We start from the raw sequence: 27,896 nt of genomic DNA, 5'->3' as shown, positions 1-27,896 counted from the left end.
CCCCCGTCGGCGGCGCGGCGCGGGGCGGGCGGCGCTCCCCGCCAGCGCAGCGGCATGAAGGAGCCGTCGCTGCCCGGCACCTCGCTGCAGCGGGCCTGCCGCCTCCTCGTCGCCTTCTGCGCTCTCCACCTCTCGGCCACGCTGCTCTACTACCTGGCGGGCAGCGCCCTGGGGCCGCCGGGCAGCCCCGAGCCGCCGCCGCGCCGCCCGCCGCCCGCCAACCTCTCGCTGCCGCTCTCCCGCCCGCCGCCTCCCGCCGCCCGGCCCCGGCCCCCGGTCGCCTCGGGGCCGCCGGGCCCCTGCCCCGAGATCTCCCCGCTGCTCGGTGAGCGCCGCCCCGTCGGGGTTGGGGGGGGGGGGGGGGGAGGCGTAGGGGGGGCTCCGCTTCCTCCCGTCCGCCGCGGGACGGGGGGGGCCGCGGGCATCGCGGGCGGCCGCCGCCCCCGCCCCGACGGCAGCGCCGGCTGCCGGGTCCCGCCGCCGGGCGTTGGGTCCCGGTGTCCCTTCGCGGGTGCCTGTCCCCGCCGGACGGGCGTGACAGCGTTGCGGCGGCCCACACGTGCCGCCGTCCGTCCGGAGCAGCCGCGCAGCGCCCGGCGGAGGGGGATTGTGGGAGAATCCCCGGGGAGCCGGTGTCGGGGGGGAGCGGGGCGCGGATGCTCTCGCCGGGAAGGCAGCGGCAGCGGTGCCCCGGCGCTTTCGGGGAGCGCGCCCTGCCCGCCCGGCTGGGTTTCTTTCTGGTTACCGGAGAGGTTGGGTAATTTCCTCTGGGAACTCTACCCAAAGCGAGCCCCCTTGCGCAACCCCGCAGGAACGATCAGACGGGCGGTGTGTGCCGTGCAGGCTTTCGCAGCCTTTTGTGTGCGCGGACCTGCTCGGTGAGCGGCGTGGATTTAAAAAGCGCTGCGAGGCAGGGTCATGAATACAGTCGTTATGCATCCCGACGGCGCTTCCCACGTATGTGGTCCTCTGATGCAGTATCCTGATACGTGGCAGCCTGGCGTGTGTTTTATCTGCACCGGAGCTGTGCTCCCCTCAGGCCTTTCCCAGGACTGCGTGGGTGCTGGCAGGCTGGCTGTGGGTTGGCAGCCTGGTGGTGGTCTCATTTTCACACCGATCACCTGTAACTCTTCGGATCCACTGGCTTTGTCGCAAGGCAGAGGTGGGGGCGAGGTGAATTTCAGCTTTTTTCCTCCCCTTCCGAGGCTCTCGCCCAACTTGCTGTTTGTAGCTGCTGCTCCTCGAATAGACAGACCCTCCTATGGCGTAGGCAGAGTTCGTTACCGTGGCCTGCTGGCATCCCAGTTGATAGCCACCTGGCCACAAGCTGCTCAGGGCCTGGAGCCTGGGGATCATCTTCCTCTCCATCAGTGTGCCACGTTAGCACGCGCAGCTTTGTTACCAGAGATCACCATGGGGGAAGAGACTCTCGAGAAGCTACCTGTGGTTTTCAATTTATGAAACCGACACAGAAGTTCATAGTTTCTCTCGGTGCTCGCAGGTCAGCTGTTTATGGATCAATGCATCTGAATAACAAATGACTGGTTTGTTATTTTAGGAAGGCGGTTTTGAGGTCACTAAAAGGAACTGGGCTATGTTTTTTTGTTGTTGTTTTTGATTCATATCTTTCACTTTTTTTCCCCTAGATCACTTTAAGTTGAAAGTAGCTGTGCAAGGCTGTCCTCACAGAGTGGATGTGGGAGTCCTTTATGAACATGGCTTTGCTTTAAGTGGTCTCCATTTACCCTGATCCTCTCAGGAGTGAGTCACGTGCTTTTGAAATGCCCGGACTTTAGAGAAATGCTTTTAGTGTCCCCATGATTCAAAGCGTTATCAGAGTTAGTCACTGAAGGATCAGTTAAAATCAGTGCAATTTGCAGAATCCGCCAAAGGCCAGGTGAGGCTACTGGAAGTGGTTACAGATGTTCCAAGAGCTACAGGGCCATGTAGAAAGTAGGTCTTTACAGCGCAGTCGGCAAATGGTTTCTAGCTGCGTTACCTTCAGTGCTTGTGGGGTGGTGCAGTCAGATGCAGATTGGCACCGTCACGGCTTCAAGGTTTGTAGCAAGCAGGTAGGTGGGAAACCTGATGGGTATTTATTTTTTTCCTGGTCCTTCCAGGTTTTGGTAGCAAACAGCATTTGTAAAACAATCCTGTCATGCCTCAGATGTTGGTCAGAGCTGAGTCTGCCCTGATCAACATCTCATGTATCTCTAAGGCCAGTGTGGGGGATGGAGAGGTGTACACTCCGCAGGCGTTTCTGACACTAAATTCACCCACCCAGAATTCAAAAAAACTCTTCTTTTTGTGCATTTCTGACACTTAATTCACCCACCCAGAATTAAAAAAAAAAAAACCCCTCTTATTTTTGTGCACAAAGCTCATTATCGGTATGAATGTAACAAGCAGGAACCAGCAAGGACATTCCTGTGATTCCCACCTTCCCAAAGCCATGGAGAGGTGCTCTGATGGGAATGGGTAGCTCCAACTGCTCCATTCCCTCAGCATAAACCTAAACTTATTGAAATGCGCCTCATCCTTTTTTTTTTTAATTTTTTTTATTTTTTATTTTCTGGTCCCCCTCCACCCCCCCCTCTATCCCCCCACCCCCCTCTGCCTTCTATGGGAAGCATGCGATGAATCACGCAGGATCTATGTGACTGAGCTGCTCGGGCTTTTTGAATAGTCAAATAGCCAGGTACTCATTTCAGAGGCCCAGAGTTTTCTTTCTAGTGGTGGTTAGAGAGAGTAGTTTACAATCCCTGCTGTCTGGCCCTGCAGCAAATGCATTAGCTGAGTGAGGTTTAATCTCTACAAGAAGCTGCCAAATTTAAGATGCTTTTATGGTTCACTTGCCTTTATTTATAATTTAAAAGCATAAATCAGGGCTAGGGAAATAATACTATAATTCAACTTTGAATTAGAAGTCCTTAACAGCTATGAAATTCTCTAATACAAGGTAATATAAGCATTTTGGATTTATGCTCCAGGTAGAGCTGTGTGCCAGTGGGTATCTTAAATGGGGTATTGAGAAGGACAGCCTGCTTGCTGTGGTGAAACTTCAGCCTCTGAGAAGCCCAAAAGCAAGTAAATCCAGATATATCCTGCAGGTATTCATTCTTCAAACTGTTATGTTCTTTAGGAGCTATAGAACAATATTGTTTTTTCTTAAAAAAAAAAAGTTAAAAAGTTGGTCTACAGAAGTAGTATATATTTTGGCCTAAGTGCTTCCAAAACCGTTGAATGCTTTTCTTCTACATTTTCGATGAGGTCTTTGTGTTTGGTGATGGGGTAGTTACGTGCCCGCTGTGTTTAGGAGGGAGTGCGGAAGGGGGCAGGTTCCTTGGCAGGAAGATCCCGCTCCAAAAGAGCTCATCTTAAAACAGTGCTTATCTTGCAGCGCCAGAAGTCTGCAAAGTAAAATGGCTTATCTGTATTTCAGGGATGTCATTTTCAAGTCCTGCCTGCTGAAGAGCACGTGTTATTTATGGAGGTTATTTTAGAAGACAGCTGTCTCCTAGAATACAGCTGTCTCCTTAGCCATTTTTGACCCTCGTTTAGATACCAGGTGTGGCTGATCAGGGATGGCAGACCAAGGAGATGTGTTCTTACCTTCAGCCCCGTGAGCATCTCATGGCAAAGACGACCCAAGCATGCTAAACATGTTGCCGTCAGGTGTCTGGCTCAACAGCTTTTCACGCTCAGAAAACTGACAACCCCAAACCCTAATTATTAAGGGATATTGACAAGTTTTAAGAAAATCCAGGTTAATATATGAACCAGTGAACTGTCCAAAGCACAAGCCACCAGAGACGCACTTGTTTTCACTAATGTTTAAAAAGGAATACAGTTTCCAAGTGTGGCTGTTTGCTAGGAGATCTTGGGCATGCAAGAAAAACAACTGTTTCGTCGAGATGCCAGAGCCCTGAATAGCAACTGATGCTTCCCACTGTTAGCAAGGGATGTTTAAAAAAACGAGGATTGAGAGAAAGAAGCTCCTTTGGCTAGCTTGTGGGTGAGCAGCCGTCAGTCGGTTGGAGGGGGAAGGACCTATGGCGTGGACTTTTATCTTTAATGCACCGTTTCTCATGCCTGTGTAGTCAGTGGAAGCAGTTGCTCTAAACTGTAGATGCTGAAGATAAGTGATGAGAGTATTCTGATGCTCTGAGGTTTGTTCAGAGGAGACGGGGGTAGCCTGTCAAATCGGTGGTGATGCTTAGCGCCTGTATTACAGAAGTTGTTAGAGGTTCAGTGCTGCCTGAGAGGTCAGTGAATTCACAAAAAATCTAGTTTGAGGCCCCTGTGTATGTGGACATTGCATGGGCAGAGGATGCTTTAGCACTGGCAGAATCCTAGCAAAGCGTAATATAGGGTGAGAGAGTGAAAACCTAAGAGGTGCTGAAAACACCGTTTCTTAAGGAGCCTTTGGGTGGTGACCGTGCTGGAGGGGTTTGGTGGGTTTGGCATGCCGGGGGTCTGGTTCCTGTCACGTTGCCCACCTGCAGTCATGGGCTTTCATCTCCCTCTGGGGGGTTTCTGCCCCAGAAACTGTAGGCCTCTGAATCCATGGGGTCAGTTACAATACCAGGCGGTGGAGAAGGCATTTGCTTACACGCAGCATCTCCCCCTTCTCTCATCTGAACTTGCTATTGTCTGCTTTGCCTTTTTTTTTTTGTTTCTTTGAACCTTTCCGATACAGCTGCCATCTCTGCAAACCCTGCCTCCCGCAGCCCGGGTGCTACAGGGGTTACTTTGCTGACAGCCACAAGCTGGGGTTGTGCTGTGTCCCTCTGCTGCCTCGTTTCGAAAAAGTAAAACAGAAACTTAAAGAGAAGAGCATGGAGAGGGCTGGGGGAGGGGGAGCTAACACGTGGACCAGTTTGCTCAAAGTCAGGCTTTCTTGGCCTCAGAAGAGAGGTTGAGAAACTGCGTTAAACTTCTGCAAAGAATATGCTTAAGATGTTTGGCAGGGAGTGGATGCGCGGTCCTGGCAACAGCACCGGCAGCTCTGCAGCTAACCGTATGGTCAGGAGCACGTCGTACCTCTGAAGCGCAGGCTTTCTCGGCGGGCAGGGAGCAGCCTCTGTGGCGAGAGCATCCCTAGCGTCCTCTTACGTGGTTAAAGTGAAGGTCAAAGACTATTAATTAGGCTTGCAAACTAAGTCGGAAAGGTCCTGTGCCTTCCTGGAGAGCCGCTGTTTCAGGGACATGGCACAACAGACGGGATGGGCTGGGGAGAAAAGGAAGGTTTTCCGTCTCGTGCATCTAGTGTTTTATGACGTGCTTGTTTCTCTGCCAGCGTTGATCTGAAGCCACAGCTAGTCTCTTTGGAAATTGGGCCAAGTTTGTGTTTGGAAAGAGACAGACGCTTGCAGCTTCCCGAACTTGGATGCAGAATTTGGTTAAGCTCTCAACTTTCCTCCTCTGGTGTGGAGCTCCATAGCCTGACTTCATTCAGCAGATGGAGGACATTGTCGCTGTGTTGAGGGCCCCCACCCCAAAGTGTAGTGTGCTGGGGGTGCACGGTCCTCAGCAGGGAGGTGCTCTGGGCCTGGTGGCCTTGCGAGCAAGCCCAAGGTGCTGGGCTGCTGGACTCCACCGCTCACCTCCCTCCTCTCCTTGCCATTGGACCCTCCTCTCCAGCCACCATCCTGCAGCTACTGCTCCCCTCCCTCCCTCCTGCACACCCTTCTCTGCGGGGCAGAAGGGGTCTTGGTTGCAGAGGTTTTGGGGATGGAGCCGGCCAGTCCACAGCAGTGCTGCAGTGGTGGGGCCAAAGATCTGGGGTTTTCTGGGACGTGGATGGAGCAGCGTCAGTGTCTAGCTCGCCCCTGTCTCTCTGGGCTGGAGAAGGTCTTACTGCTCAGCCCGTCCCCACCGGGACAGTGTTTTCCTTTGTGCAAATCAGTGCCTAGAGCCCCTGCCTGCAAGGAGCAGTCCTTGGTGAGCCAGGTGTGGATTAGCACCTCCAGACGGGCAAGCAGTGGCCGTGGCCGCTGGTGACGCTGGGGCATGGCAAACAGCCGTTCCAGCTGCTTCCCGGCTGCAGCTGAGCTGCAGGAGCTCGGGGCAGTCCCCAAGCCCCTGCAGATGTTTTTCTGAAAGAGGGCTGCTTTTGTTACCTCTCCTACCGCCGATCCCCAGGCTGGGGTGTCACCGGACTCGCTTTGAGGGCACTTACCTGCAAACGTGTCTTGCTGAAGCTGGAAATGGCCCTGTGAAAACTTTCCGGGATGGGTTTCTGCAAACCTGTGCGCTCGGGGGCAGCGGGGTTTCAGCAGCCATTTCCCCAGGCATGCAACGCCCTGCTCCTGTCCTCACCTCCCACACTCCCTGCTGCCGGCGGCACCCCGTGCTTTCAGGGGTGCACAAGCCCTGGCTGAGTTTCGGCCAGACAGGTGCACCTCTGCCCCACCTGGCACCCGGCGCTCGCCTGCGCTATCTGGGGAGCACGCCCCAGCCCCGGGGCAGCGCTGGGATCCAGGTGCAGCCGCCACCGGCGGGATGGGGTGGGATGGGATGGGGTGGGATGGTGCAGGGGGGCTGGAGGCTGCCTGGAGACTGGGGCTGCCGCTGGCAGAGCCGCGTCCCTGGGATGCCAGGCAGCCCAGGGGAGCTCCTGTGCGCCCGTCCCGTCCTGCGAGAGGGTGGGGGGTTCCTGGCGGGGGGCAGCTCAGCCTTTTTCTGATCCGGGCCTCTCTGTTTGTTTGTTTTGAGTTTGCTGTTGAGGGCCTGGAATTTAATTTTGCAGCGGCAGCGAGCAGGGCTAATCGCATGCAGATTGCCTGGCTCAAAGGGAGACGGTTCAAAGCTGCTTCAGTGAGCGTGCGCTGGATTTGAGCCACCAATCAGGACTTTGCTTCTCTCCCAAAAGTATCTTCTCATGGAAATGACAATCGTTTTTATTTTTTTTTAAAGACACCACGTGCTAGTGTGAGACCTTGTGTTGGAATAGGCAGCGTTTGGGGTTGGATTAAGAAATTTTTTTCTCTGGCTGTAGTTGCTCAGTTAACCATGCAAACCTGCCATCGTGCAGACCCAGTGTTGCCAGTGCATGTGATGCATCCTCATTTTTTTCAGCCTGTTTCCCTTCGGGGTCCACAGTTGCAGATGCCAGATGCTGTGTGAGCCTGTCTAAGATGGGGCATGTGCTGTAGCAGGCTCAAGCTTTGCATTGGCACAGCTGACATCTGCAAGGGGACACAACTTTGTAAGTGTAGACCAGCCAAAGAAAACGCTTCTTGGTCCTTGGGAAGGCTTTTTTTTTCCTCATTGGGATATTTCTAGCCAGACCCAAGGATGGCTTTTTTTTTTTTTAAATGCTCATGGAGGAGTGAGAGCTCTGCAGGCAGCAGGTGCTAGCCAGTTTGCAAGGAGACAGAGATGTCTCTGTGGCCGTTTTGGCTGGTGGGTTGCATGCCAGGACAGGGGGCTGCTTAGAGGACCCAGCTGGGCGAGGGGTGCTGGGACTGTCCCCTCCAGCGGTCCCATCCCCCCACCACGGGGCTGAGCCCCAATTCCAGCCTGGCTGGTGCCGCCTGCGTAGGTGCTGACACAGCTCTCCAGATTAGCTGGTTTTGACAAGGAGATGCTTGCCTCGCTGAGCCGTGGGATGCAGCTACCTGCCTGCCCTGGAGCTGCCACGTGGGTCTGGGGGCTGGCGTGACCCCTGCTCCGCAGCCCCGGGTGGGGGGACTTGCCCCCGCGTTTTCTGGGATGGAGCTGGTTTTGTTTTTCCCAACCAGGGCAGACTTGGTGTGGCCGACGGGCCCTTCCCTCTTCTGCTGGGCCCCTGCAAAGAGAGTTGGGTTGGTGGTTTTTTTTTTTCCTTTCTGAGAGTTCTGCTTCTCTTTTCCAGCTTTCCTTTGCATGGGGTTTGTCTGAGCATGGCAGTGTGGGTGCGCATGTGGCTCGGCAGCTAAGAGCAGCGCCCGGCTCTCAGCCAGGGCGATGGAAACATTCTTTTCTGCTATGTTTGCGGAGCGACTTTTTCCAGCCTCCGTGCTATACGTTTTTGCTTTCATTCTCACTAAATTAAATATCTGAGAATTGCACCTGGCTTAAAATGCGCAGGTGAATTTTGCCATTCTTCCCAGTGAAGTGCTTGGGAGGGCAATTCAGTCTGCTGGATCACCTCTCCGAACCCAGAACCTCTCCAACTCCATGAATCCAGCTGCCCTCCTTCCCATCTCCTTCTGCTGGGGCTCCACTGCCCTCCTGCGGAAGGGGGTCCCACCTGAATGCCCCGGGGCTGCCCTTTGTGGCTGCTGCCCCATCTTGCATCACCCGCCGCCACCTTGGATGGAGCGTGGTGCCGTCCCATTCACAGTCCCCCTGGGGATGCAAGAGTACAAGTCTGGCTCTGCGGAGCATTGCTGCTTGAGTTTTCCCAACACTTCTAGTATCTCTGGTCCAGGCAGGCTGGAGCAGCCTCTAGATTTATTATAGCAGCAGGCTGAGCGGATTCTGGGCTTTTTGTGCAAGGGTCCTCTCGTTTGGGTCAGCGGGTGAGCACCGGGGCGGACGCGTGCTGGCAGCCTCCCAGAGCAGGAGGTTTAGCTGTTGTGGCAAGCGTGGCCATTGGGAAGCGGGGGACGAGAAGATCACAGGGGCTGCGGGCCAGGTTCCTGAGGCCTGATGGCTACGCTACCGCTGGCTTTTTGCAAGCCTCACCTTGTGCTTTGTGTGAGAAGCTGCTTCCTGTTTGTGTGCGCCGCGACGGCATCTGCGCCTGCACCGCGCTTTTCCTGTGCACCCTCCCTTTAGGCAGAAACGCTTCTGGGCGTCGGAGATGGGGGGCGGGAGGGGGCTGGCTTTTTTTTTGTGTGTATCTGTCTCTCTGTTACCCTAGCACTGCCAGCTAAAACCTCCTTTTACAATCTCTGAAGTGTTTGGATGTGATGCTGGGCTGTTGTGTCTTCTGCAAGCTTCCGGCAGTTGCTTATTCATGTTTTTGAGGTTTTCTTTTGCTGAAAAAGTATGGTGGAGGTTTGTGAAACTGCTCTGTTGGAACTTTGTAACCCAAAAGGTGTCTGCCTACAAATCCCAGGCCGTATGGGTGACCCGAGCTGCAAGTCTGCATAGCTCTGCCATGCGCATCTGTTTTTAGCAGGGGCTGAAAATACAGTGGCTCCTATGTCAGGCGGTTGAGATGGAGTGAATCGGGCTGGAAAGTTTACCTTGTAAACACAGATAGGGATATGGTTTTGGCCAGTGGCACAGCACTCGCGGCAAACTTCGCGCACTTTCTTGGCATTGGCAGCTCGTTTCCTGAGTCAGCATCCTTGGGAGACAGCAGCCCTGGGGCTGCTTGCTATCCAGGTAGTCAAATTTCGGTCAAAACGATATAAAAGTAGAAACTGGAACCGTGACTCTGGTCACTGGTTGGAAAGCCTGTGTTTGCAGATTTGGCTTTAGCCTCATCCTGCTTGGGAAGTGAACTGAAAGCGTTGATTTGCAGCCGGTGGCATGTTGCTGTTGCTTTTGTCAGCCACATGGCTGTACGAAGTCTAGTTTGTTTTAGCCGTTCTGTATTTTGAAAACAGCCTATTCATGTTTTTTTTACTTTTTTGTGTTCTTACTGATGCCAGTGAATGTATTAACTGGGTGATTTGCGTCAAGCCTGCCTCAAAAGCGGCTGCCTTGCTGTACGCGTACGGCACCGGTGCCTGGGGCCTCCTGACTGACCTGCGTGTTGGCCGCGTCCCTCGGGGCAGTGTTTCCAAGAAGGTGTGCTGCCTTTAAAACTGACTGGATTAACTGGAGGGTCGAAGCGGTATGGATCATTTCTCACCAGTGTCCTTCAAGACTCTGAAACTGTTAAATCTCTGTCTTCCGCAGCTGCTTTGTATCATGAATGTGTTTTCCTCTCCCAGCTTTTCCTTGCCTACGTTCCAGACTCCTGAAGGCAAACAACAAGAGCAAGTGCTGGCGGGATGAGAGGTCCACGTTTGGCCTGGGGGGCTGACGGGTGCCAGCCTGCAAAAAGCCCTGCTTGCAGTGTCCAGACGCTTGTGGCTGTCCTTGCCCAGCTGGAGCTCAGAGGCCGCCAGCGGGAGATTTCCCCTGTAAATTCGCCTAAATGGCAAACTTATGTTTCCTCTCCCCCCTTACACTGTGCGAGTCAGTGCGAGACATTAAAAGAGCCTTTGTTCCTTAAACCAGAAAGCAACCCCCCGAGCTGATGGGGCTTGCAGTTCTTTCTTGGAAGCAGCAACCGGGAGTGGAGGGCGCAGCCCGCCCCGGCAGGAAGGGGTTTGCTTTGCGCGGTGGGACGGCAGCCGCCCGGCGCCTGGGAGCAGGGCCCCACGAAGGGATGTGCTGCTTCCGCCCCGCTGCTTCCTGCAGCGTTCCGCAGGGTCGCTCCCGCTGCTGGCGGCGGGCTGCAAGCAAGGCAGGGAAGTAACATCCCTGGGCACGGATGCCCAGCGTAATCCAGTTTGCTGGCCATGGCCAGTTAGGTGAACCGTCCCCAGTGCAATGCCTTTTGCTGTTTTAAATGCACAAAAGTGTAGCATCATCCTAACTGTGAGTGCCGGTCTCCTAAGGGAGGTGACGCTGGGGAGCAGAGGGATGGGCAGGGGCAAGCAGGCGTGGAGGTGGGTCGAGGCCGGAGGCTGCTCTGGGAGAGCGCTCGCCACCACGGCGGGGAAGCGATAGCCAAATTCGGAGGAAGCGGTGTGCTCTCTCCCCCTCACGCCTCCGCTGGCCTCGCTGCTCTGGCGCCTGCTCCCTGCCTGTCCCACTGGCACAGGGGTGGCCATGCCTGGCCTGATCCTGCCACCGCCGGGCCCTGGTCCCGGTCATGCCGCTGCGTGTTCCTTCCTGCCCTAGTTCCTCCCATTCGTGCCTTTTCCTCCCGCTGCAGAGTGGTCTTCCAGCTCTCCCTGCAAGCTGCTTTTTGGCCAGAGAGGCTTCGTCCCCAGCCATGCAGCCGCAGGGCAGGCATGCACAGGGCCCAGCTTGCACCATGGGGCAGAGAGGGTGGGGAACTGGGCAGGCACATTGGGGGTGCAGATGGCAACTGCGGGAATGCTGAGAGCATGGGCAGACTGATCCCAGTGCCTGGGCTCTGAGAAATTGCTGCCTTCTTGTGTGACAGGGAAATGTGCAAACTTGTCTATTTAACCTGTGCAAAATGCAGAGACTGGGAGATCCCTTTGCATCCTGCTTACAATGCCAGTTTCTGCAAGGTCTTGCCTGCACTGTGCCGGCAGTGAATCAGGCAGCAAAGCTTGCTCACTACCTCCGGCGGTACACTGAGCACCTCTGCCTGTTTGGCTGGTCTCCTTCTTTCCATCTCCAGCGTGAGTGCACACAGGTTTGTGGAGCAGCACAAGCGAACTGAGGTAGCTTCTTCTAGATAAATAACCAGGGAATGAGCCGTGAGCCTGGAGCATTATTTCTGCTTTTTTAGCAGTCCCATGTTGGGGTATGCGCAAGGTTGGTTGTGACGGCCCCTGTCTTCTAGAGCTCTGAAAATCACTTGCGCCTTCTTCTCAAGGGGCTTCCTGAGTGCAAGCGTACCCACCGCTGGTGTGTGCATGCAGAAGTGTGCACGCTGTGCGTGCCCTCGGAGGGGCCTGGGGGTCTCTTCAGCAAACGCGAAGAGGAGATGGTAGCTCTAAGACGCGTGTCTGAGCGCGTGCATGCACGCACGTGCGTGTGTTCACGCCCTGATGGAGGAGAGGGGGAGGGTACAGCAGCCAAACTTTTCAGGAGTGATCCCCAGCCTAGTGCTTATGGTGAAGACCTTCTGCTTTATGCACAGGAGCCCCAGCATCCCCACCCACTGCAGAGGTTTTGCTGGCAGCTGAGCATGCGCGCAAAGCCCCATTTATTGGCTCGCCATTGCTGGGAGCAGGATGTGGCAGCAAGAGAGGTCCTTCTGCGGGCAGCTACCGCGCTCGTTAAGTTTTTGCAGCAAGTCTGTTCATCAGGGCTGGAGCAGCTGGAAGCAAATACTGCAGAAGGGCCAGCCTGGATGTTAACAGAGAGAGGGCATCCACAAAAGGGCTGTGGTCAGCGATGCCGTGTTTAGCCCCGGACCCACGTACAGCTGTATGGGAGGGACCGCTTCAGAGCCAGCGTGGCAGAGCAGAGAAGCCCTGGCAAGCAAAGAGCACTCGTGCAGCCGCGTGAGCCAAAGTCTTGCAAAGTAGGTCTCATCGGCCATATCAGCGCCTGGGGCTGTCACTGCCCTCTCTCCCTGAGCTCGGCCTTAAGCAGCTCCGAGACTGCTGTCCTCTCTGTGGTGCCAGGGCGGTTTCTCAGTTTTACACACCAGTTTTGGCACAGATGATTTTGTCGGTTTCAAAACCTGCCGCTGTTGAAACCGTGTGCAGGAATTGGTAACCTGCATGCAAATCTGGATATGCGTTTTTAGCAGTTCTAGTACAGGACTTTTAATAAATAGTGGGCATGCCTACAGAACACTGAAAGTGTAAGAAGAAAAAAAAAAAACCAAAAAAACAAGAAAGGGGGTTTTGTTCGCTTTGCATGTGGCTAGCCTTGGCGTAAGTACTTACGTCGGTAGGAGAGCAGGGCTATTTTTGAAGTGCTGGACTCTCACGCTGTGCGAGGTGGGTGAGAGCGCAGAGGACAGTGCTCTCCTCTAGGCTGGTTTTGTGGCGCACGTGCCGGTGGGAGCACAGCTCTTGATTTGCCACACAGACAGGAGGATCTTCAAGACTCGCTTGGTGTCAGCGACTTGGTTGGGTTCTGATACCAAGAGGCTACAGCGTTTGAGCCTTTGCTCTGAACGGCAGTGTGCGGTTGCTTTCGGTACGGCTGGTCCAAGCTTCAACACCTCCGTGCACTGCTGGGATTTTGTTCGGATCCAAAACAAACAAAACAAAAAACAAACCTGTAAAGGATGTGTGCTCAGAGAAACAGATTGTGTGTGCTAACTCGCTTTGTGCTGTGCCTCTCTTCCAGTTGGTGCACTACGTGTGGAGTTTTCCCAGCCTGTCAACCTGGAAGAAGTGGCACGAATAAACCCAGAGGTCAAAGCAGGAGGTCGTTTTGCTCCAAAGGACTGTATAGCACTTCAGAAAGTAGCAATAATCATACCGTTCAGGAACCGAGAGGAGCACCTGAAGTACTGGCTCTATTACCTGCACCCAATTCTCCAAAGGCAGCAACTAGATTATGGAGTATATGTTATCAACCAGGTAAGATGCTAAAGACCCAGGGCTTTATAACACTCTCATAACAGTGCCCGTGCCCTCTAAAAAAGAGGAGTGGTTGCTTTGTCCTGAATGGCAATGGGCTGGTAGGCAGGGATAAGGTTGCTTTTTGGAAAAAAAAAAAAAAAAAAAAAGGCTGTAGCACCAAAAAAAAAAAGTGAAAATGAACATGAGCAATTTTGATTTTGATGGAAAACCTGGGGTCCCATCCTCCGGTCAGGCACAATTCACTCTCTAAAGAGCTTCTGCTTAAGGAAACCACTTGGTGAGAAGGGAAAAAAATCCCTAATAGCGTGACCCAATCTAATTTCTCTTTCCAAATGTTCCTTTTTCCCAACTGCTGCAGGAGTTGCATACAGAGATCTTTAAGGTGACAAGGTAGCATTAATGTCTGTCTGGCATTGGGTGTGCCATAAAGCCGTAGGATTTCACTTACCTTCTCAAGCAACTTCTGTTCATGTTAGTAATAGTGCACAAAGTGTCAGGATGGAGAAAGCAAAGCTGTGGCAGTGGAGCAGTGTGTGATTGTCTTCAGGTGAATAGAACAGAAAAGAAACAAGTAGTGACAGGAGGGCTCTGTTGTTTTTTTTCCTCGATATCTGATGGCCTTAGACCTGTCTTTAAAGAAAAAGAAAAAAGGCATGTTTCACTCCAAACAAGCTGTCTTAATTTAACTACCATAATGGTAGTTAAATAAGTGGGTGTTGTTCACACTTGGAAAAGCTTAAAATGTGTAGGTGTTTGCATGAACTGCAGTGTGAAAGGGCAGATGCAGTTCTGAGAGCCCCAGCAGAGACCACCGGCTGAACAATCTCACGGCGCAGTTTCTCTCTTGGATATGTATTTATATCCTGTTTTATCAGCTCTGTAAAAACTGAGATGAAATAACAGGCTTCTTTAAAGGTAACCCCTTAAATTTATGAATCAGCTGATGTGTTTGGGCGTATCAAACACCATGAATATTTAAAATGGTCGACCAAGCGATAAATTTCCTCACAGAATTGAAAGTAAGGGGAGACCTTTTTCTAGAGAGAAAACCAATACTCCATTACTACTATTTCTCTTACTTTGCTAATTTTCAGGGTGCCAGAGGTCTGGGCAAAAGTGATTTGTGGGGAATTAGCGGTACCTCCCAAGCACAGCAGCCAGGATGCTCCGGTGTCTGCAGCTGACTGTGCTTGTGGCCTGGCAGCCACATTGCTGAGGGCATGAGGCGTTTCTGCAGCATGCGGACTGGCACGCTGTGCCCTAAAATTAAGCCCTGTAAGGAGACCCTTCCTGTGTAATGCAAAGGGCAGCTGGTGCCGCTGTGGTCCAGCAACGTGGGGCCAGCCCCAGCTCTTCATCCTTCAGGCCGCATTTCCTTGCACGTGCAGCGTTTGTCTGTGCGAGTTGCTGGTGCCACAAGGTTGCTCAAGCCACGGTCCCCACCGGTCACTGGGGTGCAGGTGGGTGAAGGTGGCAGAGCAGCATGCCTCCCTTTTCTGAGCGTGGCTCGGAAGCGAGGGTGCGATGCGGCTTCCAGCAGTGATCCTGCGGTGGGGGCTGCTGCTTTCCCAGCCAGGCGTAGCTCACCGGCCGGCTCTGCGGAGGACCGGGGAGAGCTGCCTGCCTGCGGTCCAGAGGTACCGTTTGTGTGCGAGCGGCCATCTCCATTGCAAAGAGCCAGCGGTGCAGCTGGGGCTGATATTTCCCCATCAGTGGTGTTCGAGCGTAAGGAAAGCCAGGGGCCCGATCATGTGGAGCTGCGCCGGCACCCATGAAGGCAGACAGTGTCCAAAGCCTGGTTGGAGTTCCCGCTGCTGCTGCGATGGTGCATGCTGGCTTGCATTGCCCTGCCTTGCTGGCTCCTCCTCTGGTCCTGTCTTCCAGTGCTAGGGTTGTGGGGCTGTCTGTGTGCTCTAAAGTTAACCCTCACAAAAATTACTGAAGCAAATGTTTTTTTCAGACATATTCCTTGAGCAAAGTTGGAGTGGGAGTGACGTCTAGTACACAGGGTATATATGGCCTGGACACATCCAGCAGTCAGATGTAGGTTAGCAAGTAAGACTACTTGATTTGTAAAATAAACATGCTCCTTCTGCATGCCTTTGACAAGCTGTGCCTGGAAGAGGCAGAGTGGTCAGTGGTAGTAAACCCACTGGACGCGTCTCTCAAGGGTGAGTGGGAACGCTGAATAGAGGGAGTTGCAGAAAATGTATTAATTCTGCCAGAAGTACAGTAGGAAAATGGTCTTATTTCTCTACTGTCTTGACAATTGCTTTTCTCTTTTTCTTGTCTGTCCTTCCCTTTGCATCTGCCCTCCTTTTTTGTTTTTATTTTATTTTTTCCTTCTAGTGGGGAAATATTACCTTTACTTGTTAATCCTGTCTGTAGCAAAGCAATCACTGAAGCAAGGAGAATTACTGTGTGATCTGGTTCTTACACGCTGCCTACGTGCTCTTCTGTGCTCTGCATCTCATAGAAAGAAAGAGGAGCGCTGAGCCCTGCTACTGCTGCACTGGTAATGTCAAACTTCTTCCTTTCAGCGCAATGTGTTTCCGTCACGAGTCCGCTGTGTCTCCACCATGCTGTTCTTGCGTGCCTGAATGCTTCAGAGTAGGATTTGGCTGAAGTCAGGGGGATGATGTTTGTAAAATGTCCAGTATGTGACAGGAGCCAGTGGAAAATATATATTATGCTTCACCCTCCGCACCCTACGCCCAGCAAAACCCAAACCCTATGCGTGGAGTAGCAGCTGTAGGATCTTTCAGATAAATCTGAGAGGAGGACACACAGTTGGGCAGCAGCTTGTAGCACCCATTCGATGCTGTGCAATCTTAACTTCATCAAATGAGAAGGCAGCGACAAATTTGTGGCGTCTCCCTGAGTCCTGCTGGCTCTCACCATTACCCACATGCTCTCCGGTGCCTTCAGCCATTGCCACCTGGGTGCTCAGGTCTAGAAATGAGTTTTCCCACTGCGGTTCAGCCTGTGCAAATGCCCATGCAGCCAGACTGAAGTTTGGGAAAGGGGAGATTAGCAAATTCCCTGAAAACCATGCAGTTGTTCAACAGATTTCCACTGGCCCCTGGCGTTACCCGCAACGTCCTCGGTATCAGTTTTCCAGAGCGTGTGTGTGTGCCTGTGAGTACGGAGTGGTTGGGGCGTCACACTTATTCATGTTATTTTGCAGGGGGTATCAGGACCCCCCAGGTATGCGGGAAAAGGAGGGAATTGTGCTCGGCTCCAGCTTACTCTCGCAGTGGTGGGGGAGGCAAGTTTCCCCTGTGGCTGCTCTCTCCTGCTGCCCAACGTAATGGTGCTGAGGCCTCAAAACATCCTCTGACAGAGAAACAGCAAAGTGTCTCCTGGCGTCTCTGTATGGCCCTGGCAATCTGTTTCTACCTGCTCAAGCCCACTGGAGTGTGGACTTTCACATGGACATCGTGTGTGTGGCTCAGGCTGACTTAGCTAGCAACCTCCTGTTGGAGGTGATGGCTCTCTCCTAGCTGGCCAGAAACACGTATCCTCACCATGCCCTCCCTGAGACCTGGCGAGTTTAGGATCTAGGTGAGAGAGATGCAGCCATGGGTCCTCTGCACTGCTGTGCTGTCTGTAGGAGGAATCACAGAGCTGCCTCCTACATGGAAGTGGGAGGCAGGACAAAATTGGGACAGATGGCTTCTTGCTGGTTTGCAAGCCCTTTAGCTTGAGTGGCAGTTCCAAAAATGTCAATTTTATCTGCCTGGCACAAAGAAAAGGCAGCATCTTTTGGTAGGTCTGGCTGAGCAAACCAGATTCAGCAAAGGTAAGGGAGGGGAAGTAAAAAAGCCTGGATATTCTTTTGCTTGGGCTGATCATCTCCAGGTGTGAGAAGGAGTCAGCATCAGACCCCGCAGGACTGAGGCAGCAGGTTGTCCCCCTTCAGCCAGTCTCGTGTGGACCAGGGAATGGAGATGGACTTGGATGTGCTGGGGGAGACATACGGAGTAAAATCAGGAGCCAGAAACAGGTGCCGGGTGCCAGCACTGAACTCAGACATGGGTTAAGTTTCAGGACAAGAGAACATACGGAAAAAATTGTCAGGAAAAAAAAGTGGCAAAAATGTGCTTGGACTACATCTTTTCTGGTTGAAAGCCTAGGAGATAAGCGTGGAGGCTGCATCTAGAGCTTGGTTGCATTGTCAAAGCAGCAGTCCCCTGTGTGCTGCCTAGCTCTTCAGGATGATGCTCCTCTGTCCAAGCAAGTCCAAACTGATCCATTTCCTTGTAGCAAATAACAGGGAGCCTCCATGGGATGAGGAGCTGCCAGGCAGAGGTGGCGGCTGGAGGTTTCTTCAGTTCTGCTTTATCTTCTCTCTTGAGGGTCACCTGTGGTGCTGTGCCCTGCGCTGACCTGGAAGGCAGCACAGAAAGGAGATTTCCCAATTCTGCTTTTTTTTAATTTCCTTTCAAACAGTTGGGGATCAAAGATGGAAGCCTGCAGCACGTTTCTGAGTTTTGGGAGATTTGAATCTCAGATACTGCAAGCACGCCAGTGCTTCCACATTGCCTTAGGTAAAGAAACAGAGCTTTCTGCAAAAAGCAAAACCTCTTGTCAGTCTTTTCTTGCTCCAATACATACTGTAAAGCCCTGCATACCTACTAGGGCAGAAAACCAGCCTCCTGCCCTCAAAGGAGTTGCAACTGGTAACAGCATTACCAGGTTTGCTGCATGAGCTATCTGCTCGCAGTAAAGTTACCAAAAAATGTCTTGGATAGGGATTTTTGTTTTCTTTTTTGGTTGTGATTTTTCTTTCCCCCAAGCCTTTTGGATCCCACAGTGTGAAGTTGTGTGGCCGTTTGGGAGGAGAGCAGCAGTGCCCATGTGAAGGGTTTGCCGTGTGTCTGGTCCCTCTCCGCACGTGGGGCCCCGCTGTGGGCTCTGCCGGGGTCCGGTGGGTGAGGCGGCAGGAGGGGTCCCACGCTCTCTTGGTCTGGGGTTTTATGGGAGAGGTTTAAAAGCGCACCTCCTCATAGCATTGTTAATCCCAAAGTGTCACCCGGAGGAGTCAGAGGCTACCTGAAGGCGTGGGTTAATTATGGCTGAGCCTCTGCTTGTAACAAAATGTGTGAAGGGTGTGAAATGCCCTTTGCCTTGAAATTTCATTATGAAAAGAGCAGCTGAAGGGTTTGAAATGAGGATGCTTTAGGGACTGGACCCAGCAGGTGCTTTGAAGTGTGAGCACATTGCACTTTGCACCAGCACTGGGAAAAGTCCCCCTTGCGACTGTGGAGCCAGGCCTGGGTTTGGTGCGTGGGACCTGAGGAGCACTTGGCAGCTGGGGCTGGGCAGCCCCCTTCGCCAGGGGAAGAAAACCTTCCCATCCCACGGCCTCAGCCGCTCCCACTTCCCAGCCGCTTTGTTCGACTTGCCTTCATTTTCTGCACTCAAGTTTTCACTGCTCTTGCTTATGCATGATGGTGATCATCTTCCCACCACCTTAGTTATTGTGTGAACCCTTTTGTTTCGGGTGAGGATGCTGAGAATTTGCTCAGATCCTCCTCCACGAAAGCTCACTCCTCCCTGTGAAGTCATTTATGCCCGCGGCAGGTGATGAATCCTTTGAAAACCTTGGTTTGACACTTGCATGTTAAAACCTTCATTTGAAAGGTATTTGTGGCTGTTTCAAGAACCTGCGTTCGGTCTCCAGCCGCAGGTCCATTAACCAGTCTGGATTAAACAGTTTCCAGACTGATTATTTATTAACCAGGCAAAACCATTTGGGAGGAGGTGATGTTTTAAGCTGCTACTCCTTAGGCACAGTGTATTATCTGTCCCTGATTCATGTCTCACACCGGGTGTGGGTACTGCAGGGTGGGGGGATGGCTTGCGTGGCCGCGGAGTCCTTTGGCTCCAAGGGTGCGGAGGGGTAAAGGTGGGATGTGGTAGAAGAGAAAGGATTTGGCAATATTGGTTTCCAGGCTGGCACAAAACTTCAGCCTCCTTCAGTGATGCCCTATGAGTTCCCTTCTGCCTGCTCTGTTCCCCTGCACAGGGTTTGGGTTTGAAGCTGCTGCTGCAAAGTTGGGTCCTGGATTGGAAATCCTTACTCTCAAACCACCAGTATTCTCAGGTTTGTGGGTACGATCCTGTTGTTTTTCAAAAGTGCTCAAGCAATTTGCGAGCCCCTACTTGTGCTCAAAGCCATGTGCGCTTTTGAAACATTTCTGCCTGAGAGAGGCCAAACTGATTTCTCATCGGGCACCTTGTTGCTTGGGGGGGAAAGCGGAGAGTTTCCTGCCCCGCTCTTGCAGGTCCCTTCATTAACTGCGCCTGCCCTGGGATAAAAGTCCCCTGCTGCGCTGTCAGCTCTTTTCAGGTCCTTCCCATCATGGTGACAGCCCTTCTGGTTTTGTTTTCCTGGTGAAGCCCCTGGGACGAATGGCGGGTCATGCCAGGCTCCATTGGGCAGAGGAGCAGCAAAGAAGGGGCCACGCACCGCAGCAGGCAGCAGCGTCCGGCGCACGAGCCGTAGCCCTTGCAGGAAGCCGCTCGCACAGGCCTGCCGTCCAGCAAACAAGGCTGCGTGTCGCTGCCACGTGCCGAAACAGCAGCGCTCTTTCCAGGGCCCAGGAAGCGTCCCGCTCCCGCGCATGCACGACTGCCCAGGGCTTGGCGCTGGAGCCGGAGCGAGCGGCAGAGCGTCAGACCTTGGCTCCCGGTGCCACCCTGTGCTTTGCAAATCGGGTCTGGCGTGTGCTCACGCGTGCTGCTGGGCAGAGGCCGCGCCACGGTCCTGCAGACGCGTTGTGGCAGAGCTTAGGAAGAGGGTGCCAAAAGCCTGGGCGCAGAAAGGTTTTGGTCTGTGGTCCTTGTCCTAGCTGTAAGCTAAAGCACCACCAAGGTTTCTCTCTGTAGCAAGGGTCTCTTCTTCCAGAGGAGCTTGTCCCTTTGCTTTTCTCCACTGCTCCGGGAAGCCCCAGCTGCTTTCCCCGGAGGTCCATAAACTTCATCACAAAATTCAGTTCCGAAATGCGTGTGCGTGGGGTGGGACGGGAGGACTGCTCGGCATCAAACCTGGCCTCTTGGAGCCTCCCACCAAGAGAGGGGAGCTGAGCCAGGTACAGCCTTTCCTCAGCTGTTTCGGCTGCCCCCACAGTTCACAGCTGGCTCAGATGCCATCGTCCTGCGGGCGGCATCCAGGGGGAGCTCGCTGCGGACGTCCGTGGGCGCTGCGGGGGGAGTGCTCGGGCTCGAGCTCAGTCCATCACAGGCACACCAACCCACTGCGGTGACACCGGCGTACGGTGACAGGTAAGAAACTGCTGATGTCAACTGTTAAATTTAAGTCACTTAACTGTTTTTATTTGTTTTTAAATTAGGATGGAGAAGAAGAATTTAACCGTGCTAAACTGCTGAATATAGGATTCGCAGAGGCTTTGAAAGAGTATGACTATGATTGCTTTGTGTTTAGTGATGTAGACCTCATCCCAATGGATGACAGGAACACCTACAAATGTTACAGCCAGCCACGGCACCTCTCTGTATCCATGGATAAATTCGGCTTTCGGTGAGACGCTTTTTGGAGGGGCATTTTGTTCCTAATATCGCCATTAGCCTAGCAGGCCAGGCGCAGCGTTACGCATCCCCACCCACCATTGAAAGCCTGGGAAAATGTCTCTGGCAAAAGCCTGTCTTGGCCTGCTTGTCCCTGCAGGGAGCGGGTGGCTGCGAGCAGGATCGGCTGGAGGGGAGGAAGGGGGAGAAACACAGCTGAGGGTTTATTAAAATTCACAGCTTCTGGAAAGTGAAATGTAGGGCAAGGAAAAACTAAGAGCCCGTCATTTTCCAGATGCCGTATATCCCTGCTTGTGTTTCAGGGTGGAAGCTGGAAGACGGCTAGTGTTTCCACCCAGTCTGAAAAGTGAGACACTCTTACACAGCGGGAATTATGTGCAGCTTTAAAAAGACTGCATCAGACACTATTTTAAGAGCAAAACGAAATATTTTTGGCTGTTCGATTTTGGGCCAATGAGGGATCTGCCGTGGTATCTGAGAGCAACAGAAAATGTAATGCTTTTCAGCATACATGTGGGTTCAGCAAGCTGCTGCGAACAAAAATGTGTCTTGCTTTTCCTTTCTTTCTTTTTTTCTATGCCAAATCCCCAAGGGGGAGTTTAAAAGCTCATCTATAAATTGAAAACCGGTCACGACCCCATGCTGGCCGGTAGTGCTAAAGATACAGCAGTGGTTTTGGTGGGAGGACCCCTGCACGTCTCCACTCCAAACCCAAGCCCTGCTCAGAGCGGGACTGTCACCGGCACCACAGGAGCTGCAGTTTTTTCTTGCAGCTAGGTGAAGCTTACAGCAGAAATGCAGGCCCCAGGGGTTTCTTCTGCTTGCTGAAGCTGAGACGAGGTCTGTGGTAGGTCCAGGTGATCCCTGCGTGGGCCCTCTCCTGGTGCTGTGGGTCTGAATTTTGTCGGTCCCTGATCCCCTGGTGAATCATCCCCCGTTTGGAGCGGGAGCTGGTTGGCTTTGTGTGTGCATGGTTACGCTGCCGGCCCAGTTTTGGGCTGTGAGCTTTCCTTTGGGGCACTGGGGAGTGTGGAGGCAAGTGGGGGAGCGGCAGGAAGAGAAGGCTCTGCGGCACCTCCGATGCCTCGCTGAGCTCTTGCCACTGCCGGAGCATGCATGTTGCCCATCTGTCCTTGGGCAAGGACACCGGCCTGTCCTTTGAGGACAGTGCATTTCTTAGTTAAAGGCTGCAGTTGTTGCCAGTTGCAAAATACTTCCCAGCTGTATTTGGGACTGAGCCTACCAGCTCCCTCGGCCGAGTCCCGAGCACCAAAACACATGCTGCTCCCTGCTGCGGGAAGGGACCTTGCGGTGGGTGCTGGCTCACCGTGGGCTGGGGTGAAGGGCAGCCCCAAGCCCTTTTCAAGCACACCCACTGTTCCTTGGCTAGCACCTCTCCTCTAATGGCCTTTTCTCCCTGCTTCCAGGTTGCCTTACAATCAGTATTTTGGAGGCGTGTCTGCTTTGAGCAAAGAACAGTTCAGAAAGATCAACGGGTTCCCAAACAATTACTGGGGCTGGGGTGGCGAAGATGATGACATTTATAACAGGTAAATGAATACCCCACTCAGCACCCAGAGTGCCTCCAGGGTGGGGATCAGCACAGACCTGCTGCTCTTGCCCGGGTGTGGGGGGGACGCAGGGTGTTTCTTCACCTCGACTGTGGGAGCCTCCCCTCCGGGTGGGGGACAGAGGTGGTGTGTGGGTGACCTGCTGGCTCAGCAAAAGCATGTTCCTGCTGGGTGCTGGCACCCCATTTCGGAGCTCCTGACGTGTGCTGGGGAGTGGGTCTGGCTGGAAAAACCCCACCCCTGCCCCACACACACATTGCTCGTTGGCTGCACAGTCTTGCAAGCATCCACGCCGGTGTGCGGGTTGGAGCAGCGTGCTTCTGGGCCTCCCAGCATTGGCCGAAGGAAGGGGATTCGGGGGGAGCAGTGGGGTGGAGAAGGCCTTGACCCACCTAGCCCAACACAGCCCGAGGCTTGCCTGGGTCTCCAGCCTGGTAGCAGATCCCTTTGTTCCCAGGAGAGCTTCGTTTATCAGGCTGTCAGCGGCTGTAAATAACGCCGTGAGCCATCGCTTCCTGCCCATAAGGAAGCGGAGCAAGGCTCAGAACTGCAGGAGAGGAGGAAGGTGTTTGCACAGGGCCGGCTGGGACCATCCCTGCCTAAAGGCTGGGGCAGAGGGTGGACGTGGGGTTGTGCTACCTTACAGCTTCGCATCCCCAGGGTGGCTGCTGTGAGAAATCATTCTGGGGAGCACGGATTTGGGAAGCCCACTTCGCGTTTCTCAGTGGCAAAATCACTCTGCGTGGTCTTTTCTGTGGGCTTTCTGAGCTATTCTGGGCTTCAGCAAGGGTCTTCCTTAAAGTGCTTGTACCTTCCTGAGGTTCAGCACTTCTGTTTAATAAACCAAGCCAGGGACAACCTTCCGGTGGGGCAGGCCATTCAGAGCAAGGTGGTAGTCCTCCCTTTTTGGGGCAGTCAGGTTTTGAGGAGCAGAAGATGCTATACAGAAATAAATGAAAAGGGAGGTGCAAAGAGGAGGAAACGAGGTACTTTTTCAGCATGGGTGTCCATGAACTGCTGGTGCCTTGCAGAGAGCATGCAAACAAAGACAGGCTGCCCCTTGCCTAGCAGGTCCCATCTGGCAACATTGTGGCTCTGAGTATGCCCCCCCATGCTGCTTCGCCACCATTCACTTCAGTTTCTACCAGCGCTGCAGCTTTGAATGCTCTTCTGGCTCCTTTCCAGATGGGTTAAAAACTAAATGGCTCCCATTCAAATTCCAGTCTACAGCCTGGAGCAAGGTTAATGCGGGTGTTGGGTGTTGGAGGAGCTGGCGGTGCAGGTGAGGGTGCAGTGAATCAGCAGATGCTTGGTGTTGGCAAGGGGATGCCTCTTTTTCCCCATGCTGATGTGTCCACCTGGAAAGGGACTGGCTTTCTCCTCTTCTGGTGTTAGCAAGCCTGCAAAAACACTAGCAACATCTTAAAAAAAAAAAAAAAAAAAAAAAAAAGCAAAACCCCCCAAGCCAAGGGTCATTTGTGGAAGGTGTGGCAGAGCATTCCACATCCATCACCTGTCACGGGTGTTTAATGTACTTGTTTTTTACAGGCTGGTGTTTAAAGGCATGGGGATATCCCGTCCGGATGCCATCATTGGGAAGTGCCGGATGATCCGGCATTCCCGGGACCGGAAGAATGAACCCAACCCCGAGAGGTGCGTCTCGTCTCCCGTCCCGCAGCGGGTTCGAGGGGTGCGTCTCCCGTCCCGCAGCGGGTTCGAGGGGTGCCTCCCGCCCCTGCTGCTCCGGCCGCTTGCATTTCCCTTCGCCCTGCAAAAACCCCCATGGCGGAAAGCCTGCGGCCCTCTCCTCCCTTGCCCACCTCTCTTTTGCCTCTTGCCAGTTTATTACCTTATTACCGACCTTTTCCCCAAGATTTCACTATGGCACAAACGCCTCTTGCCTTTTTTTCTTCTTTCTTTTTCTTAAACGCAGCAAATTAAGCTCTGAGCAATTGTTTCCAGCTTGCCTTTCTTTGGCGTATAAAACCTGTGCTCTAGTGCAGAGCTGGAAAAGGGCCTGTGTGATTTAAAAGCTTGGCTGCTTTTTCCTGGCTAAAATTTGACCCCATAGGGATGCCTTTGCCCACTGCTCAGGCTGGCCAGATCTGGGAGTTTATGGGACCCGTACTGATACTCAGGTTTTTCTTAAAACGCCGGAGATGGCACCTGAGAGGCTATAAAAATGTCGTGCAAGTTCGGGTTGTTTAAACATTTTTTTTTCCTTTTCTTTCTTTGTTGTTTCCCCACCCCCCCTCTTTCCGCAGGTTTGACCGAATTGCTCACACAAGGGAGACAATGAGCTCTGACGGCTTAAATACACTATCCTACAAGGTGTTAAGAACTGACAAGTACCCTCTGTATACAAAGATCACAGTGGATATTGGCTCGCCAAATAGCTAACATCACAGACACAAGAGAGACCTTGCCTATGTTGCTGAGGACATCTGGCCTCACTGATGCTTTATATCTGCTGGTTTTATAACAGTTGCAATGAACACAAAAAAGGCCTCTTTTGGCATGCCAAAGCATCTCCAAATTGGTTGGACAAGTGCTTTCTTTTTTTTTTTTTTTAAATTACAAACTTGACTTTACACAACTTTCTAGCTCTCCATTGTTTTGTAAGTCCAGAAGCTGTACATAAGAGTTGTAAATATTTACTTTGCTAGAAAATGTTGAATCTGATCTATTTGCTGCCGTGCTCCCCATGTTGAGTTAATTGCTGGCCCCAAATTTTACTGATTACAACTGTGATGCATCAGCAATTACTGCCCATGATATTTTGATATTTTAAATGAGGTTGATGAAAACATTCCTTTTAATTCATTCCTGGTTTTACTTTATGAAGGACTGTAAAATGCTGCTAAAATTGTACACGTTTACGCTTTGCATTAGATTTTTTTTTTTAATGGAGATGATATCATAGATTTTTTTCTGATAGTGACCAAAACAAACATCTTCTCTGTGTGCAGAACAAGTGTTGAACAATCTAGTCTGGATTCAATGAGTGTCATTATTTCTTTTCGTCTCAAAAGAGTCTTTAAGTGAGTTGAGCCAGAGTTTGCCAGAATTTGCCAGTGCAAATTTGCCACCCTCTGCATAGGGTGGGAGCTATACAGATGGCATCTGCAAAAACCACTGGCTTCAGTTAACCTTACTTCTGGATGTGGTAGTGACTTTTTGCCTCAGCACATCACCTGTTTTTGGGCAGGGGGAGTGGGGTGGGTTTGTTTTTTTTTCCCTGAAATCAAGATGAATGGATTTAATTGCATGATGAAATTATGGCCTTAAAATTTACTGACACTTGTTAACAGTGCTAGAAAGTTACCACGCTGTTTCAACATTGTCTGAAGCTTCCTAAAAACAAAATCTTTCTTGGAGGTCATGCATAAAACTTGAATTCACTTATTACTTTTGTTGTTGTTGTTGTTGTTGTAACATTTTAATAACTTTTTCAAGTAATTTGTATATCCTAAGCAGTATTTTTAATACCAGATTAAACTAGGGTGCAGCATAATAGGATATGATTCAAGGCCTCCTTTATCTTCAGACTAGTAGGCTTTTTATGTGCGTCATTATATATAAGCCATGTATTATATTTGCTCTGCATATTTGTCCATGAAATCTCCTGCGGTGCTGAGATACTCGCAGCAGGGCTGACATCCAATCAATTTTTCTTTGCTTAACACCTGTTGCAGTGTATGTCTTCTATTGGGAAACGCCCTTCGGATTTTCTCAGGCTTTGAGGGACACGCACGTTTTGGAGTACTACTTTTTGTCAGTGCACCAGGGCACCACCTGTACAGACAACCTGCTTTTCCTTCCCGTGAGCGTATGAAAGCCTCAAGCGCTGACACCCTCGGAGCTGGTTTAAGTGATTTAAAGCTCTCAACCAGAGCTGAGAACTGAATTCCTTCTGGTGAGTGCTCTGCCACCAGCTCTGACCACAGCAATTTGCACTTCCTTGGCCTGTGCTGAAGGCTGTTGAAATCAGGGACACTCGTCGTATTGGGGATCATCTTCAGCACTGCCTCTTCCCCGCCCCCCCCCCCTTTTTTTTTTTTTGTGGTTTTGTTTTGTTTTGTTTTTTGGATGTGACCTGAAGGTTTTGCTGAACCCTTGCACTGCAGGGGTGGGATCCTGCAGGGGCTGGGGGACAGTGCGTTTCTTAGGCCAGCAGTGGCTCAAAGTATGCACGGAGACTTTAATTACTAGGGAGACGCCCAGCTGCCTTTCCAGTCTCCCTTTGAAAAAGTGCTCCTCCCCTTCGCTTAAAAGCTGTTGCTGGCCAAACTTGCTGCTTCAGTCATGCTGGGAGCTGAGCAGAGGTGGGCTTGCATGGAGCAGGAGCCAAGTGCAAGGAAGCACGGTTGTGTTTAAGAGCCTCTCTTGTGCTTATTGTTGTGTTAAAAAAATTACTCCTTTTTTGGACGGTCCGGCTCCAGCTCTTGCAGATACAAAGGGGTACAAGAAGAGGATGTGTTATGGGAGTCAGGTCAAATGTCTACCTGTAAAACATTGGTGTAGCTGTAGTCTGCACCAGTAATGGAGACACAGGCGAGGACTTTATTTTTTATTTTTTCAAAGGTGCCTTAGAAGCAGGGCCCCACTCCCACAGGTGGCAGATCAGCACCAAAACTCATTGAGGCTCCACTGAAAATCCCAGGTCTCTGCAGAGAGCACCTCAGTTTTTGTGCTGAGCCTTTTGTAAGTTGAAGAGTCGGGACCTTCAGCTGTACTGGTGTCTGTCTGCTAACAGGCTATGCAAAGGGGCTACCTGTTGTAACTGAGTGGTTGGTTTTGGTTTTTTTTTTTCATTGCCTTAGGATTCTCTGAAGATGAGAAAAAAATTTAGCGTAACAACTCATCATTTCGCTGTATGCTGAAATCATTGAATATCATGGAGGTGGTCTGAGCACTTGTTTCTGGCTGTTACAATCAAAGGTTTCTACACAGGTGCCTTGAAAGAGGAGACAAATGGAAACTGGAAAACCAGGAAACCTGAAAACCCATTTTCAGCAGAGAGACACTAGCGGTGCAAGAAACTGTCCCTTAGTTTCTCTTCTACTGCTAAAGCCACAAGCCATGTAAAAGCTGAAGCTGCCTTTCGTTGCCTGTTTTGCCCTTCGGTGCTGACCCGTGATTTCCAGATCTCATTGTATCAGTCAAACTCGAGACGCTCTTGACTCAACCTGGCCATGGAATTTCTCTCCCTGGGATTTTTGGGGGCCTTTTCTACAAACGCTTATGTTGCACAGAAGTGAATTCTGGCCATGACCTGTGGCGGGTGGTGTTTTTTCCTCTCCGGTACTGGTAGCAACATTCAAAGTGATACTGTGTGTAAAAATTGAAACCCAGAACAAACGGCTGCAAAGGAAACGCTAATGCTTGGTTTCTTCGGGATTACTGTTTGCTTGTTAGGATGAGGGAGGGTCCTGGGATGCAGCTTTTCCCTGGGATGTTACTCGTGTACTGGACTGCTTATGGGTTTCTTGTAGATGGTTTTGCTTTTGCATTTTTATCATTTATATATCAATGGATGTATAATCCAATGTTCCTACTTTACTGTTGATGTCAAATAAAATATTTTCAGTTACAA

At 52.0% G+C, this 27,896-nt stretch overlaps 1 protein-coding gene across 6 annotated transcripts; it reads left to right on the top strand.

Annotated features, from left to right (window-relative positions):
• Positions 1–27,896, top strand: B4GALT1 (beta-1,4-galactosyltransferase 1). 6 transcript variants are annotated; one of them, XR_015700946.1, is made up of 8 exons: positions 2–325; positions 12,937–13,172; positions 20,311–20,465; positions 20,626–20,721; positions 22,157–22,279; positions 23,849–23,953; positions 24,565–24,918; positions 25,996–27,896. XR_015700946.1 is itself a non-coding variant. In XM_087741509.1 (8 exons), the coding sequence occupies exons 1-8, from the start codon at positions 55–57 to the stop codon at positions 26,041–26,043; spliced, it is 1,101 nt and encodes a 366-aa protein (XP_087597635.1). In that variant the 5' UTR covers positions 2–54; the 3' UTR covers positions 26,044–27,896. The 6 variants fall into 6 exon arrangements, 3 of the variants coding, with proteins under 3 accessions (XP_087597636.1, XP_087597635.1, XP_087597633.1); XR_015700948.1 differs by having other exon boundaries at positions 24,565–26,216; positions 27,254–27,896; XR_015700947.1 differs by having other exon boundaries at positions 24,565–26,216; positions 27,124–27,896.

Source organism: Nipponia nippon, unplaced genomic scaffold (assembly GCF_047370975.1).
Source record: "Nipponia nippon isolate SJK-2023a ecotype South Korea unplaced genomic scaffold, ASM4737097v1 scaffold_8, whole genome shotgun sequence".
Lineage (NCBI taxonomy): Eukaryota > Metazoa > Chordata > Aves > Pelecaniformes > Threskiornithidae > Nipponia > Nipponia nippon.
The sequence above is the reverse complement of the archived record's forward strand: the minus strand, read 5'-3'. Positions and strand labels throughout refer to the sequence as shown.